Below are 19,463 nucleotides of genomic sequence, written 5' to 3'. Positions count from 1 at the left end.
TACACTCCACATCTAGCTGACTGACTGTCTTCACACTCTAATATTCTGCGGCATTTATCTCTCAGCTCCTGACAGTCTTTTGCAATCGAGAACCACTCTGCTGCCACATTTCAAAAGATACATTACCAACCACGATATGAAATACTAACTGCTGTCTCTAAGTAGGTCCACTTGGCCTAAATCTTGGCAAAATCGAACTTTTAAAATACGGTTTGTGTCCAAATTGTGCTGAAGTCCCTTTCCCATTTGACAACATACCCATCAGAACCCACTGACATCTGGCTTTTGTCTTTAATGGGAAAGGTTGTACAACATTTAAAAATACATCTGGTATATATCTGCTCCAGCTCCGATCAACAGTGATGCAAACATGACAACCAGGTGGATATGTAATACTAAGGCTCATATAAATATATAATAGATAGCTCAGCTCCTGACAGTCTTTTGTAATGGAGAACCACTCTGCTGCCACATTTAAAAAGATAAATTGCCAACCATAATATGAAATACTAACTACTGTATTTAAGTAAGTCCACTTCAAAACCACTTTGTCCAATAACCAATTGGTGTTCATATATAAATCTTATGCAAGTAGCTAAAATAGTTAGCTAAGTCCTAAAGGTTGAGCCACAGTTAAAGTCCTTGCATACCCGTTGTACTTCTCCATGTGTTTTCACTTCTATTGCCTGATGAAACTTCCTCTCTGAACTGTATGGGCATGTACACACAGTGGTGATTGGTCTATAAAAGTAAAGACATTGTCAGAACAAATAACCACCTCTAACTAAATTTTACTTTATACATTTCAGTTTGTCTAAAAAGTATGTAAAAGGTTCCCTTTCCCTAAAAAAACCCCCCACCAACACCTATAGTTGGAAAGGTTACAATCAGCATTAAGAGTAAATACATCTGCAGTAATCAAAGGTATTGATCGTCTCCAGCTGTGATAAACAGTGATGGAAACCCGACACCTGTGTGGAAATACAACGGTATGGCAAACAGGAATATATCTTATATTATTTAGACTTATACCAAACCACAACTGTACCTAAAACACGCTTTATTCAAACTTGAAAAACAAAAATGAATATGTGTTAGTCTTTCCACTGTTCCAAAAATAACCTACTATGGTTTGCAAAATATGATTGAATAACAAGAAATGCTTTGACTGTTTTGAACATTTCGAAGGATCCTTGGGAAAGATACCTTAACCCACATTTCTTCCAAAGGCATGGCTGAGGTATATAAGAGCTTTGAGGGGTTGAAAAGACTGGGCAAGCTCTAAATAAATATTAGCAGTTTAATATGAATTGACTGATTTATAATTGGAAAGGAGTCTTTGCAGGTTTCTCTGTGTTTAAAAAACCTAATTTGGTGTTGGTAAAATGGGTTTATTTTTCACTTCAGATAAAGATGGCCAGCTGTTTCCCCTTGCCTCTAGGCTTAGGGTTATGTTACTGTTTTCCGTACTCTACCAGAGGATAACAAACAAAGTCGCCCTCCTGATGTGAGGTTAGAGATGGTAGAGAGAGAGATGATACGACTGACCGACCACTGAGCAGTTCAGCCGCGGAGCACAGAGGGAGTTGGGTCATGCATACATTGATGAAGCTACACATATATCTCTCTGTGAGAAAAGCAAACACTCATTTGGTTATTAATGTCAACATGGCTCAAGATAACACACGGTGTGGGCTTCAGTGTCAGCAGTGACAAGCTTGACAAATTGAAACGACCGTAAGCTTGTCTCGATGTCTCATTCAAATATGACTAAGCTTTGCATTTTCGGAATGACTGCTGGCTTAGTGTTGGGTTCTCCTCAGTGGAGAGGAAAAGACGAGCGGGTAAGCAACTGCTGGGGATGAGTTGTCGTTGATGCTTGATGGTGTCATTCACTCACTCACACTGTAGTGAGATTCTGTCACAACTTATTTCCAGTGAAGGGTAGTTCAGCGGAGCATAACAGAAGAATAATTTAAATTCTTAAAAACATCAGACACAGATAAAGACTGAGGGCTTCTTGAGTGAAACCAACAATTCTAGTGGGAGACATTTATTACTCCACACAACATTCATTTACTTCACAACGTTGAAACAATATTGGTTTGACTGAGGGGCTCAACACTTTTCAGATTTCCCAAAAGATAAGTTCATTCTGAATCATCAAGACGAGATACTATAAACCTTCATTCATGCCCAAACGTAAATTGTGTTAAAGCAGCCTCAGAATAAGAATGAAATGAGGACGGTACAGAGAAGAGTTCTCACAATGATAATAATGATAACAATGAGAAGGTTTATAAATATATATATATATATATATATATATATATATGTGCCGGTGCAAGTGTGAATAAGTGCAGGTAGATCCTACATGGGTTACATAACTCTTGATTGGATTATCTGTGACGCTTTTGTTAAACTGCTCGTCACTGTTTTTGACATATACTGTATGTACTGGGAGCATCACTTTCACGCTTCTCCTTTTGGTGGTAGTTATATGTTTTTGTGTTTTTGTCTGTAAAGGCTAGAATCCAAAAGTTTCTGCCTCCATCGGACTCCTCGTTTACTTCTGTAACTGTAGTGACATCATTAGGTAACAGTCACGCTTATATTGGCTAGCGCTCCAACATGTTATACTTTATAGGATAAGGGGCGGGACATCTCTAAGTGGTTAACCAATCACAACAGAGCCGGCCAGCTAACAAATCAGAGCAGACTGGGCTCTGTTCCAGACAGAGGGTGAAAAGAGTAGTTTTGAGAAAAATAAAGAGCTTTTTGAACATTAAAGCATGAAGACATGTCCCAGTAGAGACACTACATACTGATATACACCTGAACATCAGCAGGAGAGGACTCTTTAAAGTAGAGACACTACATACTGATATACACCTGAACATCAGCAGGAGAGGACTCTTTAAAGTAGAGACACTACATACTGATATACACCTGAACATCAGCAGGAGAGGACTCTTTAAAGTAGAGACACTACATACTGATATACACCTGAACATCAGCAGGAGAGGACTCTTTAAAGTAGAGACACTACATACTGATAGACACCTGAACATCAGCAGGAGAGGACTCTTTAAAGTAGAGACACTACATACTGATATACACCTGAACATCAGCAGGAGAGGACTCTTTAAAGTAGAGACACTACATACTGATATACACCTGAACATCAACAGGAGAGGACTCTTTAAAGTAGAGACACTACATACTGATATACACCTGAACATTAGCAGGAGAGGACTCTTTAAAGTAGAGACACTACATACTGATATACACCTGAACATCAGCAGGAGAGGACTCTTTAAAGTAGAGACACTACATACTGATATACACCTGAACATCAGCAGGAGAGGACTCTTTAAAGTAGAGACACTACATACTGATATACACCTGAACATCAGCAGGAGAGGACTCTTTAAAGTAGAGACACTACATACTGATATACACCTGAACATCAACAGGAGAGGACTCTTTAAAGTAGAGACACTACATACTGATATACACATGAACATTAGCAGGAGAGGACTCTTTAAAGTAGAGACACTACATACTGATATACACCTGAACATCAGCAGGAGAGGACTCTTTAAAGTAGAGACACTACATACTGATATACACCTGAACATCAGCAGGAGAGGACTCTTTAAAGTAGAGACACTACATACTGATATACACCTGAACATCAGCAGGAGAGGACTCTTTAAAGTAGAGACACTACATACTGATATACACCTGAACATCAACAGGAGAGGACTCTTTAAAGTAGAGACACTACATACTGATATACACCTGAACATCAGCAGGAGAGGACTCTTTAAAGTAGAGACACTACATACTGATATACACCTGAACATCAGCAGGAGAGGACTCTTTAAAGTAGAGACACTACATACTGATAGACACCTGAACATCAGCAGGAGAGGACTCTTTAAAGTAGAGACACTACATACTGATATACACCTGAACATCAGCAGGAGAGGACTCTTTAAAGTAGAGACACTACATACTGATATACACCTGAACATCAGCAGGAGAGGACTCTTTAAAGTACAGACACTACATACTGATATACACCTGAACATCAGCAGGAGAGGACTCTTTAAAGTAGAGACACTACATACTGATATACACCTGAACATCAGCAGGAGAGGACTCTTTAAAGTACAGACACTACATACTGATATACAGCTGAACATCAGCAGGAGAGGACTCTTTAAAGTAGAGACACTACATACTGATATACACCTGAACATCAGCAGGAGAGGACTCTTTAAAGTAGAGACACTACATACTGATATACACCTGAACATCAGCAGGAGAGGACTCTTTAAAGTAGAGACACTACATACTGATATACACCTGAACATCAACAGGAGAGGACTCTTTAAAGTAGAGACACAACAAACTGAGATACACCTGAACATCAGCAGGAGAGAACTCTTTAAAGTAGAGATACTACATACTGATATACACCTGAACATCAACAGGAGAGGACTCTTTAAAGTAGAGACACTACATACTGATATACACCTGAACATCAGCAGGAGAGGACTCTTTAAAGTAGAGACACTACATACTGATATACACCTGAACATCAACAGGAGAGGACTCTTTAAAGTAGAGACACTACATACTGATATACACCTGAACATCAGCAGGAGAGGACTCTTTAAAATAGAGACACTACATACTGATATACACCTGAAAAGGAGCATGTGTAAAGCACAGGAGGTCAGGTTGAAGGCAATTGAATGTATATAACAGAACTGTTATCGATCTACGACAGCAGATTTTTACCGTGAACATTGTGTTGTAGCAGTTGCAGTAAGGTCGCAGTTTTCTTGCTGATACAAGGCAGTGTGAAAGAACTTGGCACTAACTAAACATCCCTTCCTCCCACAGATCCCAGCGGCATCTGACCAGACTGCAATTGATACCTGCAAGGCAAAGGCTGCACCACTCGAGGTAGCAACTCATCCTCACAGTCAGCACCTCCATCACCCCTGCAAAGCACTCTCCTCCTCCTCATCATCATCTTCATCATCCCCATCATCATCATCATCATCTGCAGTCGCACATCAGTGAGGTTTGATTTCCCAAGTTTAATTCAGCTATTAAGATTCAATTTTTTTTTTGCGAGGATATATAAAAAAGCAAATAATTCCAACAAGCAGATGCAATAAAGACAAATGTATAAATAATGTTAATTTATACAGACGGGATCACATTGCACAGGAGACAGCTTCACCTCAAAACAAACAAACAGATGAGTGAGCTGTTGGTAATTGCAGTGCATAATTTAAAGAGGTTCCAGAGAGAGACTGAGCAAATATCCAGAGACTCATACAATATTCAACCTGAAATATATCTAATAGCGTGGGGAAGCTAATGCGAAATACTCCGAGGGTTAGTAATAACCTCAAGAGGCCTTGGTGCAATGCTGACTGATTTGCTGCTTATAATAAGACACAAAGAAATGCCTGGCAAGAAAAGCAGATGTCTTAGTATTTAAAGATTCTTGAAGACCAAGATAATTTTCAATAATTAATCATCTCCACACTCATTTTCATGATTGCAATTACAGGACGATCAAGTTCCATTTATTCTCAAGGCAAACATTCTGCATTCGCTCAATAGATACAAAGATAATTCATGTTCCAGTCCCTACTTAGCCTAATGTATTACTTTCGATGGGATACATCTGATATGATTACATTCTCTGTCGTTATTTTAAAGCTCAAAGGCAAATTATTCTTTCTGCGTTTTCATAGCCAAGAGGTTCGTGCACCTGCAAGGGATTGGTGCTTAATGTGCACATAACTAAATGCCTGCTTTTTTAGAATTATTAAAGACGGAACAAAAGCCGGGTGTAGCTTCGAGTCAATTGGTTCCATGATGGTCACAGTCAACACGCAGTATCATTGTTTGCCCATCGGCCAAAAAAACAAGGAGACAACTTATTTGTTTGTTTATTTATCTGTTGTCTATTCATCTGTTTTTGTTTTGTTCTTACATTTTTCAATAACAAATGTATTTCTTTAAGAAAAAAATAAATGTATATACATGTTAGTAATTTGGTTTTTGGGAGAAGGGGTGGGATTAAATAAGTGTTCTTCACACCCCTTTTCTGATGTGTAATTAAGTAGATCATTTGTTTAAATACAATTTAGAATCAGTAATATTTTTGTATATCAATTTGACACCGAATAATTTTATATTGCATAATAATTATCATGTTACATTTTTGTATTATGTTTTTACACATTCAAAATAAATCTAATCAAATCAAACATTATATACTCCCAAACATACACACAACTGGAAATAGTTATACATTCATATATTTCTCTGTGAAACCCTGGATTAGGTTAGAAGTATGTTTAGGTCCATTCCAACATGTTTAAGGTTAGAGAAAGATTTAGGGTTTACGAGCGTGCACACCAACCCCAACTCAGTTTCCTTACTTGCTGCCCCGCTCTCTGAAGGGCACACTGCGTCCTGTACCAGTGCTGCACGTCGGACATAAATCAGGGCGATATAATTAAATATGCATGTTTTTCCTCGGGACACTTGGCTGATATTCCAATGAACATGTTTTTTGTCAGTGCTGAGAGACATTTACCAAGCAGTAGAGTAAAACTACAAAACGTGAAGCATTAATACATTTTGGGACCAGCTTTGAAGGTTCATATTAGGCATTAGTCCCAGTGAGATAAGTCTACAACCGCTTAATCGTCCGCATAACACGGATCCTTATCATGCTTTTTATAGGTTATTGTGCATGTAAATGGTCTGCGAAGGCTAAAATCCCAAAGTTCACAGTATAATAATAATAATAATAATAATAATAATAATAATAATAATACATAATATTTATATAGCGCCTTTCACGAAACCCAAGGTCGCTTTACAAGTCGGGTAGGGGGGGTAGTAGGGGAAAAGAGGCAGACAGGTTACGGGGGAGGGGCAAGCAAGTAGCGGAAAAATAAACCTATACAGTATGCGCAGTTTGAAAAAAATAAAGAGCTTTTTGAACATTAAACATGTTCTATAACAAATGATACTACTTAAGTCCTACATGTGTGCATTGGACAAGTACGAACCTTTTGTAAACATGCCCAAACTCTAAAGTCTTTTTATATAAGAACAGAAAGAAAAAAGTCTAAATTACACAGCTCACCCACTCGCCTACACATCCACCTACACACACATCCACCTACACACACTTACACACCCACCTACACACACACCTACACATCCACCTACACACTTACACAAGCTCTGGCCCTGCTTTTTGGACCTCAAGATTTCCTTCCTCCATCTTGTTTACTTATCCACGATTTTATCAGAGTTTATGCGGCAAGTGTTTTTTTTTTTTGTTAAAAGACAAGCTACAACAAACATGGCTCGACATGAAAGCCCATGCACATTTGAATTCAGCCCTTAAGGTTTTATTTAGTATTCATTTCCGTCCTCCATCCAGTAATACCGTAGAGAAAGCAGCCCGTTTCTTTCCGATAATGAAGAAGTGATGCATATGGAGTGGAGCAGTGCTGTACTGCAGGGCTAAGCCTCCTGTGTGCTGTCTGCCAAAATTGTTCAGAGCATGGATCACCTCCAATGTTCCTTAAATCTCTCCCTCTCTGAGCAATCCGCTTTCGCTCTCGTAATCTGTTTTGTGTTGCAGCCGGTCTTTGATCCACTATGCCTCTATTCCACCTTCCTCTCTTGTTGTTTGTTTTACCAGTCTTGTTTTCTCTCGCCACTTGTCTCCAATCACTCTTCCACACGTTCTCTTTTCCCCCGTCCCAATCTGTTTAATCGCCTCCCTTTTCACTCTTGGTTTTGCCTCATGTTCTGCCTTTGTCCCTCTCGTTTGCTGCCTCTTTCTCTCACAGCTGGAGTGTGATAATTTCATCACCGTCATTCAGAAAGTAAACGACACAATGATTATATGTGGAACAAATGCTGGGAGCCCCAGGTGCTGGATGCTGGTAAGTGTTTCTCTCAGACAAATTATTTTGAAAGGCTAGGGGTACAGTATGTTATTTTGCATATATTACACTTTGTATTGGTTGCTGCTTCGAATGCGGCTCCTTCAAGAGAGTCTCAAGATCGATTATAATTAGCATCCACTCATTTGCTCCTTTACTTCTTCGGCTGGTTAGATGAAGGCCGGGAGTTTCTTATTGCCTAGGAGGATGTTTTCTCTCATGAGAACGGAAGTGTCTGGTCATGGTATTGCAAAGTGTAAAATATAGACTCAGACGACTCTATGTATCTCAAGAAGTGCAAGACTTAGGGGTGGGAATCACCAGGCTCCCCACGATACGATACTATCGCGATACTTAAGCCACGATACGATAGTATTGTGATTCTACGATATGCTAAGTATTGCGATACGATATATTGCAAATCACATGGGTCATATCCATGTCCGTCTTCCCTTCCTGGTTAAAAAATGTATTTGCAATATGAATAGTTTATGTAAATAACACAATTTGTGTTATTAGAACCTGAAAAGGAGATGGAATTGTTTTTGTTACTTCCATTGCAATGTCTTAACGTAACTTCCTGTTTTATATACCACCATCTTTCGGAGGGATACGCTACAGTTTCTATAAAAAAAAAAAATGTATATAATAAAATATTGATACTTGGCATCCGTGTATCGATACAATATCGACACGCAAAGTAGCGCGATACTATTCTGTATGTATGGATTATTTCCCCCACCCCTACTGCATACATAATGCATGCCTGGAGTGAACAGGGGTTAACATGCTAGACTTCCTCCAGGCAGAAACAGCTCTTCCCTCTCTGATAGGTCAATGAGACGGTGCTGACCGACGTCCAGGGGAACGGGCAGATCGCGTCGGCCTCTGACATCTCACCGCCCTACCCGTCCCAGAAGTCCATCAGCTTTCCTGCAGGTAACAAACTCAGAAAGGAAAATACGGCTCTGCTCGCTGGAGTCAATTTAGAAAATAAACATGATGGAGGCAGCAACAAACGATGTCTAAAGACCCATATGAGTGTTATCTGATTGGACGCCATAAAAAGCCACATTTTACCTTAAAAGTGTGTAAAAACGGCATTAGATTAAAAACAGAATTTGGCTTTGTTTATATTCGGACCAACCGTCGTTGGATACCAAAACTGTGTGGGGCTCAGTTTCTGTAAGAAAAGCCTCTGTGGTTAAATACATTCAAAGTGTTAAAAGATACAAGTTAGAAGTAATGAATTCTTCAGTCAATTCTCCTCAGTGTCTCAGTTAGTAAGTCTCACCTTTTCTCATCCAAGAAAGGTGTCACTTTCTTAAATATCTTATTTTGCATCGAAGCTGCGTTTATATTAACTTTGCCCATTTGAGTGTGGAGCAACCGAGTGAGACGTGAGAGTCCCAGCCTCCCTGGAGCAACCTGACTTCTTATTATCTCTCTATTCATAACATGGAAATTAATAGGTTGCTCTTATCTAAAGGAACCCACAGAACACTATTTTAACGAGCCCATCCTCTACAAGATGGGTGTGTTAACAAACCATGTATTACCGACCCAAAGCATATTTATTTTACCTTAAACAAGATTTAATTTGATGCTATTACTGAAAATAATGCTTCATGCTGATTGGTCAATTTCTAGGTTGTATTTTAAGTGTATATTGTTGGAGCTAGTATTAATAAAGCGTGTATAACGTGTTTAAATACACTTCATCACACAAGGAAAGGTTTAAACTCAGGTCAAGCATGTGTAAGTTACAAACCCTTTATATGTCTGAGCAGCCTTTCAATGAATATGACAACGAATGGAGCCACAGTTAAACGAAGGTTATCGAGTAAGTGATTAAATTGACTTCACGATTGAATCGAGATCCTTCGTTTATCACTGTTTGAGCCTTTTCTACAAACAATTCACCTCCATGGAAACAGAAAGTACTGTATTAACAACCTTTGGGAAAATAAGATAGGATAAGATGACACACACACACACACACACACACACACACACACACACACACACACACACACACACACACACACACACACACACACACACACACACACACACACACACACACACACACACACACACACACACACACACACACACACACACATGCATATGACCTATACGGATATGGTCTGAATACAGATATGCATGAACGCATGTATTTACTGAGAGCTGAAGAACAAAGAGGCTGCAGGTTGTCAGGCGTCAGGGAGCAGCTTGGGGTTAGGACACCTCAGCAGTGTACAGGTGAACCGGCACCTCTCCAATTACCAGTCCACATACCGTATGTTTGGTCCATTTGGGACTTGATCCAGCGACCCTTCACTTCCCAAGCCAAGTCCCTACGGACTGAGCGACTGCCACCAAAATACAACTTTTAAGAGAACTGGACAAAGCAAGTCTAAACCTTAACTGCAAATGCATCAGTTTGATTGTTTTAAACCCAAATGCCTCTCAAAGGGTTTTACAATCTTTACAGAAAACCAACCTCTAGCCATCGACCCTTGATTTAGATATAAAACAAAACCATCCCCCGGATTATCAACCCCAGTTTAAAAAGCTCTTAGATCAGGGGTGTCCAAACTTTTTTCACCGAGAGCCACATACAGAGAAATATACGAGCCCCTCACTAGAGGTATATCGCCTCATAAGTTCAGTTATAAGTTAGCAAAAATCAAATGTAGGTCAATTATGCTTGTGAGCAGGGGCACCGCCAGTGATTTTGGGCAACCATGAAAATATATCACATTGGTTACATGTTTTTCTTAATGTTCTAAAATTGTTTGCGCCCCTGTCTGTCACGGGCCCTTAGAATCGTCCTAACTCTTCACCCCCTTACGGCGCCCCTGCTTGTGAGTGTTGGCAGAAGCCTCAGATTGATTATAATAAGGAGTAATATGAAGGGTTTATTTCTAGCTGGTTATGTAAATAAGTCATTGGGCTTTTTTCTTATCAACTCAGATTTGTTCGAAAATGTTTCCAACTTTAATTGACTGAATTTATTTAAAAAGTGTTCGTATTAACGAATGAATACTACTGAGTAATATATGTTTACATTTGTAGTTAAGAAGTACAATATAAGACAAGCACACGTTTCATTTGTGGGCCATATTTCATTATACTTTTTTAATTTGCTGATTGCCACCGTCGTTTGGACACCCCTGTCTTATGGGGGTTATTCCCTATCTTTATTCAAGAGCGTGGTATTTAAATTTGAGAGCGTACTTTATTGATTTATTTCCCTCACACTCAAATAGTGTCTGCTTGCGCTTAGATTCGCTCTGCTTCTGCTCAAACTGTACGCTTGCACTCAGATATATTGCTGCTTACAGATTTCCTCCTCGCACTCAGGCTGTTTCTGTGCGCTCGTGAAATGTCTGCTCTCAGATTTCTTCTTAGAGGAAAAGAGAAAAGGGGAAACCTTAAAAAGAGTAATGAATTAATTCCTGTGCAACAGAAAAATATCGTACATGTTATTCGTCAAAGTCCAACTCCACCGGGGGATCACACCTCGCCGAGTGAAAAACATGCGACAGTCAGCCATCTGCTGTGGTGCCTTCACATGGAAACATTCACATTAAACATAGAGCTCTTATATAACTCACTGCACAAATAGACTTAGACACAAGATTTACAGAACCCTGGACGATGAAGAGCAAAGAATGATGGTAGGGTTGTTGAAAAGATGAACATGTTATCAGAATGTTCTTTAAAGTCCGAGTGGTTTTGATCAAGGTTAAGAGAGTCTTATGATTGATTTGAATGTGTGGGATACATATCTTATACATATTTGTATTTTGATATTCGGGATTGTGGGAAACGGTATTTCGATCTTTCTGTCTGTACACACAAGCTGAAAGATTGACTAAAAGTTGACTTTGACTTAAAATGGTACGTGCCATAAGTACTGCGTATATGTACGATATACTGTATGCCCTACACGTTTAGATTACTTCCCAAACATTTGGCCACATTTAGATATCCACAAACTACTGTCTGTTTCGGTTCTTTTCAAGAGTTTCATTATGTTCATTAGCACATGAAAGTTTTCCATATTCATGTGTTGGGGCATATTGGTTTGTTCCCAACACATCAAATTGATACTCAATTTCATCACAAAGGAAACATATTTTTTCCCAATTTTTATTCTTACATGCATCACATTGACGTTTGTAATCATAGTCCATCTTGCCAATTGTTTTTATTCCCTTGAATTCATCAAGTAGTTTTGTTTGGATTCACAATATTTACCAGTTTTATTGTATGGGAGCAGGGCCGTTTCTTCCTATAAGGGCCTTGGGGGGCCCCCGCAGCAACTAGGGCCCCCCCAAGCTGAAAGTTCAGGTTCAGCCTCAAAATATTTGGGGAGAATTAAAATTAGCAGCCAAGCCCCCTGCTGTGTTCGGTGAAGCATTATATGCTTACAAATCAAATGTAGGATATACACGCAACTAAACTGCAATGATAGCAAAGCTGTGGCTTGTGTTTGTGGGGATCAATAAAGTCCAAATCATCGTTGGGCTGTCACCCAATGAGTGACGTTTGAGGAAGATGAAAAATGTAAATTATACATTGTTGACAAAATGCTGACTCTCTTGCATTTATTGACGTAGAGGAGCCTTATTGTTTACCTTTTTAATATCTTTTGTATTTGTAAGTTTCAATTGCTTGGTTTTCGTGAAATTAACCTGTTTTCCTCTTAAAGGGTAACAGATTGATGCATCTCCATAGATCATCTTAAAGGCTTCGCAGAAAGCATCTTGCATAGGGCCCCCAAAAAGCTAGAAACGGCCCTGTATGGGACCATTATGTTCAGGTTTGAAGTGATATACTTCCGGGTTCAAACCGTTGTGTTTTTGTTCAAATGAAAGATCTTCGAGGAAATATATTATGCTTTCCAAATCCAGCTAAATTGGATTAAATAAAAAAGACAATTGTAATGGGTGGAAATCATCTGGTTTACGAGGTTCCCAAATACACCTTTGTTTGCTTGCACCTCTCCACAGGGAACTTGTGATTATATGAACGTGTGTGTTATCCAGCTGTGCAGAATCTCATTAACTAAATAGAGATGTTAGGAGTTAAAAGCTTCCTTTCCATTAATCAAAGCTTGTTATTAGCGACGGACAATTTGTTTATCTGTTAACTAATGCAGATGGACTGTTTGTGGAGACATTCAGGAATTAGTGAGAGGTTAGTATGCGCTGAAGGAGGCTCTTCAAAATCGATTTCCGAAGCAACGATCCGATCCGCGTCTGGAGTTGCGAAGCGTTCTAACAACGATAAGTCCTAATGAAGATGTCGCTGCTACCGTTTCGAATGCTAATTTCTATGGAGACCAAGCTCTAAGTGGGGTTTGAAGAATGGCGCTCGTCAGCTTTTCTGCCGTGATGTCTTTTTTACTCTCCTTCTTGATTCCCTCCCCCCCTATTTTGTTAATTCTGTCTAAGTCATCCCCTCCCCCCCTTTGTCTGTCTTCACTCTCTGTTTAATGTTCTCTCCCTGTATCCTCCTCTCCTCCAGCTTCACTCAACCCCCCTCCTGTGTCACTTCAATCTCTCATCCTCTCCCTCTGAACTGTGTACCCTTTTCTTTTTTCAAACCGACACTTTCTTCTTCCTCTCTCCTCTCTCAGATGGGAGTCTGTATTCGGCTATTTCATCTGTGGCAGGTCACCCCGGCTCCATTCGACGTACGTTTGGCTCCCAGAAGCTCCTGAAGACGGAGAACATTTGGCTGCTGAGTGAGTAGGAGGAGGAGGAGGAGAGTCACGCACACAACATGTAGACTAATGAATATGGAGAAGGTGTAGGCCAAGCTGATTTAGCTTTTATTCATTTCTGGAGGATATCAAAAAATCTATTCTTCCTAGTAGGAATGCAAATTTCTTGATATCAAAAATGCAATTCTTACTCGTAATAATGTGTATTTCTGATATCAAGAATTGAATTTTAACTAGTTAGAATGCAAATTCTTGATATCAGGAATTCAATTGTTACTAGTTATGATTCCATTTTTATTTACAACTAGTAACAATTGAATTTCTGATATTAAAAAAAGGATTTTGAATTAGTTCAAATTGAATTTCTGATATCAACAATTGGCATTTCGAGTAGAGAAATTGAATTATCGATATCATAAATTGGTATTTTTTTACTAGTTCAAATGTAATTGTAACTAGTAACAATTGAATTACTGATAATCAGAAATTGGCATTTGAACTAGTTCATATTCCAACTCCCATTGAAATGAATGAGAAAAATGATGCAAATATCACTAGTTAAAATCGCATTGCTGATATCAGAAATACACATTACAACTAGTTACAATTCTATTTTTGATATCAGAAATAAACATTCAAACTAGTAAGAATAGATTTGTTGATATCCTCCAGAAAAGAATAGAAGTTGAATCGGCTTGCCATAAAGGTGGGTGTAGATATCCCACTTTAATTCCCAGGGGAAAAATACCATGCAGGATTATTTACTGTTATTTTTCCAGGTCATGTTGTTCACAGCAGTTTAATTTGAATCAGAAACAAGTCCACTGAGCGAAGCCATTTCGGCGCAAAAAGGTTATGAAATCATGCGGAAAAAAAGATTGCTAGACTCAGGGAGATCTCAAGATAAAGTGGAGCAGAGTGCAGATATCTTAATGGGCAATTTGAAATCTCATCTCCAGATCCACAGTTTGCGGGGGCAGCCGTTATCCCGTCCACAATGAAGTACAAGGAGGAGATCTACTTCTTCTTCAGTGAGCTCAACAAGACAGCCCGAGTGGACGAGGAGCCGTACAGGGCCCGCATTGGACGCATCTGCACGGTAAAAATCACACTTTTTGTGCTTTCGGGAAACGCTGATCAACATTTTAACAATTTTTTTTACATTTGTAGACAAAGAACTAGTTCAATAATCAAGTAAAATGATCCTCACATTATGAAAGAAATACAATACCTGTTAGTTAGCAGATGTGATGGGTAGTCCGTGTCTTTCTTAGCAAAAAATGAAGTCACTTTTCTTCTGTGTGTCTTTTCATGTATCCAACTGGCTAGCTAATGGCCATGTTATGACAGCCATCCAATTGCAGGGCTCTCGGCTCTCTCGGCGGGGGGGGGGGGGTGGGGGTGGGGGGGTGCTAGTGGAGTATGAAGCCCTCTGTACCGCGCATGTCAACGGGGGGGGGGGGGGGGGGGGGGGGGGGTTTGGGTGCTAGTGGAGTATGAAGCCCTCTGTACCGTGAATGTCAACGGGGGGGGGGGGGGGGGGGGGGCTAGTGGAGTGCAGGCGTCTCACACAAGCCTAGTTTGTTTACAAAATTGCGGCGCAACTTGGTGGACGGTTACGCTGGTAAGAAATCTCTGGGTGTGTGTGTGCGCGTGTGGATGGAGTGAAATGCGTGACACTTGAGAGCTCTGCAATTGTGATACTTCCATTCGTAGACTCCCATGCAGGACACTTTGTAAACTATTTACTTATTTGTGGGAATGAGTTTTACTAGGGTATAGTGTTTCCTTTAAATTGCACACTTGTTTGCGCTCACTGGGTATACAACCAACGCTGTAAGCTAGCTTGCAAGCTAGTTAGCAGAGTTATAGTTTGAGGTACCAAATCAATACAGGCTAAATAAAGACACATTCAACACTCAACATTTTGAGCAACATGAGTGAAGAAACAGGACTGCACTTTGCCAGCCTTAGGGTTATGATTCAACCCAGTCTCACGGCATTTTGTGTTATACAGTAGTCACAAAATTATTGATTCGTGTTCACCAACACGATTTCCCCCCTTTTTTCGTGTCACGCAGAACGATTCTAAAAGCAATGTATTTCTATTAGAAGTATGTTGCGTGCCTGCACCACGTCTTTTTGTCCGGTCGGATCCTGGAAGACTGGAAGCTGTGTGGTTCATAAAAAACATTTTCTTACTCAATATCTTACCCTAACCCTAAACCTTTTTATTTTAAATTGTATAATGTCTGACTTTTTTTGCCGTCCGCGAGGAAAAGAAAAGGCTCAGAGCCTCAGAATACTGAAATCCTTCTAATTTGTTATTGTTTGGTTCAGGCACGAAACATACCACTAATAGAAATACATCGCTTCTACAATCGTTCTGTGTCAGAATACTGAAATCTGTATTTTTTTGTATCTCTTTTTCCTTCAAATTTGTTAGTATTTACATAATAAATGCGAAATCGAAATTCGTGTTGGTGAACACGAATCAATAGATTAATAATTTCGTGACTATAGCACGAAATGCCGTGAGACTGTGTTGAATGATCAGTTATAAACTCAAAACAGAAAGTGAAAGTACAGAAGGTTGTGCATTGAGACACAACACTAGAAATGCTCTTAATTACATATAAATAACTTTTTACTGAGATCATTTAAATATAAGATAAGATAAGATAAGAGATAAGGAAGTACTTTATTGATCCCAATTAGGGAAATGATGCGTTGTAGCAGCATCAAAAAGACATGGCATTGCACAATACAAATTCAAAGACTAGAAATAAACAAGAAAGTAGAAAATATACATGTTGAATTAACAAGGTATTATGCATACATACATATATAAATAAATAAATATATGACAGATGGAATATTAAATATAGAATAAATTATATAAATATACAATTTGTACAATATTTGTGTCTCTATGCATTGATCCATTTCTCTTTGGACTTTAGAGTTGCTGCATGGCAGATGTACATATGATTGAGCTACACTGCCGAATCAGTGTACCTAATACTCAAAGATAAGACACGCAACTTTTGTATTTCCCCTTAAATGTCAGAGTATTCCTATGAGGGAGGGTAACTGGTGTTGTGGGGGAAGGGTCAGAGTCACATCCTTGCGTGGGACTCAAAGTATAATTCTAAATCAATTTGGCAACGCCGCTGCCATATTATGACCTTGTTGTCACAATCCTTTCATGTTTGTTTCCAGGTGGATGAAGGGGGCATCAAAGCGCTGCTGGAGAACTCGTGGACCACCTTCATGAAGGCCCGGATGATGTGCGGCGCAGGAAAAACCCACCAGCAGTACAACAACCTGATGCAGGCGGTGGTTCTGACGGCGCAGGACAAGAGGGCGGGGGTCCTGTACGGCCTGTTCTCCAACGCATGGTGAGCGGGAACACACACACACATCGACTGCCCACACAGCTGTCGTGGATTCGATGTAACACTCACAACATTAAAGAATAAGACAAAGAGGAATCCATAAAACACAAACACAGAGATGGTTGGAGTCAAATAAAGGTTTATATTAAGGTACACACATTCACCATCAACTAGTTGTTAATTAACATGCATGTTAGCAGTATATTGGCTCTTCGTTAGTCATTATAAAACACCTTATTAATGCCTTATTCTACATGACCATATAAGTAATAGGCCATTAGTTGAGAGTTGTTCCTCAATAACCCTCTAATTAGTGCTTATGTATTGGAAGTAAGGACGCTGTTGTACATGAGTTTTGGTCTATGCTCAATATGGGCCTAATAAGGCAGCAGCACCACAAGAATAGCTCCCATAACAACACCTAACACATGTGGTCTATTCTTATGTAACAAGAAATTAAACTGCAAGTGTTAATTGTGTCAAAATAAGAAAAAAAATGTGGTATTTCTAATTCAGAATATGTTCCCAATTTTAAAGTCTTGTTTATAACAAATAAGCTAGTAGTTTGTCTCTACACACCAAACTGACACCAAAGAACACGTCCGGACGGAACATCTCCTCACGTCTCCTCACGTCACCTCACGTCTCCGCACTGGAACACACCGCAAAGACTTCAGCCGACGGCCAAGAAGCACGTACGAACTGCGCATGCGTGAGTGGCAATACCTCTCCTTACCAGCAGGCGGCGGTAGTGTGTATTCGTCATTCAAAAGAGGCAACAACCGGAAGACAGACTGCGTGATAAACCGAGAGAAGAAGAACCGACTGTGTGATATAAACAAACAACAAATAGCGTGCGTTCCATTTTCACTCTGCAGCGAGAAGCTCACGGGGCTTTCCCCAACCTGTGTCGAGAGCTGGAGTTAAATGGAATCTCAAATTTGCCTTCTTAATACTTTGTTTGGGTCCCTCTATTCCGTTTCGCTTCTCATGCACTGATTCCCTAAGCTGAACAACCAATCAGAGTGATTTCTTTTGCCGACGGCTTCCCGATTCAACATGTCGGATCGGTGGCTGAAGGTGTCGGCATGGCAGAGAAGACACGACAGTGCGGGACACACCAATCCGAGTAGGGCGACACAACGCTCATCGACGGCCCAACATCTATCGACACTGATAATCGGCTTGGTGTGTAACAGCTTACATGTTAATTAACAACTAGTTGATGGTGAATAAGTGTACCTTAATATAAAGTGTTACCCAAATATGATATGGCTGTACAGCACTATCAGAGACACACTACCTTGCAACAAAGCAATCAATAGCGCAATGTCCTTCGAGTCTAAGGGAATCTCAGATGCGTAGTTGAACTCCTACTGACCTCTGTCTCCTCAGTATTTAAATAGTTCTAGTTTCCATGACCCTTTTCTGCTGATACCACACGTGCCAATGTAGACAACTATTGTCCACAGAAATAGGTATGACTCCTTTTGGAATCTAAATGGATAACCCACTAGTATGGCTTGAAACACATGATTATATAAAACAGATTATACACCGTCTATACAGCTTAAGGGAAATGACCCTGTAAATGGTGTGATGTTATGTAAATTAAAGAATGCACAAAGAAGCTTCGTCGTGATGCATGAAGCTGTAATTACGGGTCTGTAAGTATGAACATCTTGGTGAAACAAAACAGAGAATGGTGTTTTGGGTAACCATAGGTTGTACAGGCTAGCAGAGGATTTGAAGTGTTGATTGCTTAATTTGCACTTCTTTGTGGAGACAGGTTCCAAATGGAGATGAAAACAAAGAAAGACAAGAGAGGTGATTAAGGAATAGCCATGCGAGCAACCTGTAATAGACGTTCGCTTACATGCAGCCTCGAGAAGAAACACTACTGTTATATATATATAATGTTTCCACTCCTACGCCGACGACACCCAAGTGTACATCAGCACAAAACCCTCTGCCCATCTCCCCCTCAGTCACTAATCAACTGCCTACACGAAATTAAAACCTGGATGACTTCCAACCTACTCAAACTAAACAGTGATAAAACTGAGCTCATGGTTGTGGCCCCCAAGGCACCGCTCGGGAAGGTTGGATCAACATCGACGCTTCCATCATCTCCCCATCCCCTCAGGTCCGCAACCTTGGTGTTGGTATCAGACTTCTTCCACCTCAGAAACATTTGAAGACTCCGGCCACCACTGTCCGACTCTGTTGCAGAGTAGCTGATTCATTGTTTCATTACCTCACGCCTCGACTATTGCAACGGACTCCTGTTAGGGGTTCCCAGCAAAACCCTAAACA

General features: G+C 40.0%; 1 protein-coding gene across 2 annotated transcripts in view; it reads left to right on the top strand.

Annotated features, from left to right (window-relative positions):
* Nucleotides 1-19,463, top strand: part of LOC307047702 (semaphorin-7A) — a 53,869-nt gene that overhangs the window by 7,133 nt on the left and 27,273 nt on the right. For both annotated transcript variants that reach the window (XR_013810523.1, XM_079694825.1), the window contains exons 3-8: nucleotides 4,918-4,980; nucleotides 7,914-8,009; nucleotides 8,843-8,948; nucleotides 13,663-13,770; nucleotides 14,709-14,848; nucleotides 16,972-17,150. Coding sequence is in view for 1 of the 2 variants with exons in the window: in XM_079694825.1 (XP_079550951.1) it covers nucleotides 4,918-4,980; nucleotides 7,914-8,009; nucleotides 8,843-8,948; nucleotides 13,663-13,770; nucleotides 14,709-14,848; nucleotides 16,972-17,150 (692 nt within the window). In the remaining variant the exon portion in view is untranslated. The remainder of the gene's footprint in view (nucleotides 1-4,917; nucleotides 4,981-7,913; nucleotides 8,010-8,842; nucleotides 8,949-13,662; nucleotides 13,771-14,708; nucleotides 14,849-16,971; nucleotides 17,151-19,463) is intronic.

The sequence above is a fragment of the Notothenia rossii genome (genome assembly GCF_949606895.1).
Source record: "Notothenia rossii genome assembly, chromosome: 7".
NCBI classification, from domain to species: Eukaryota; Metazoa; Chordata; class Actinopteri; order Perciformes; family Nototheniidae; genus Notothenia; species Notothenia rossii.
This window is presented reverse-complemented; position numbering and strand designations above follow the sequence as displayed.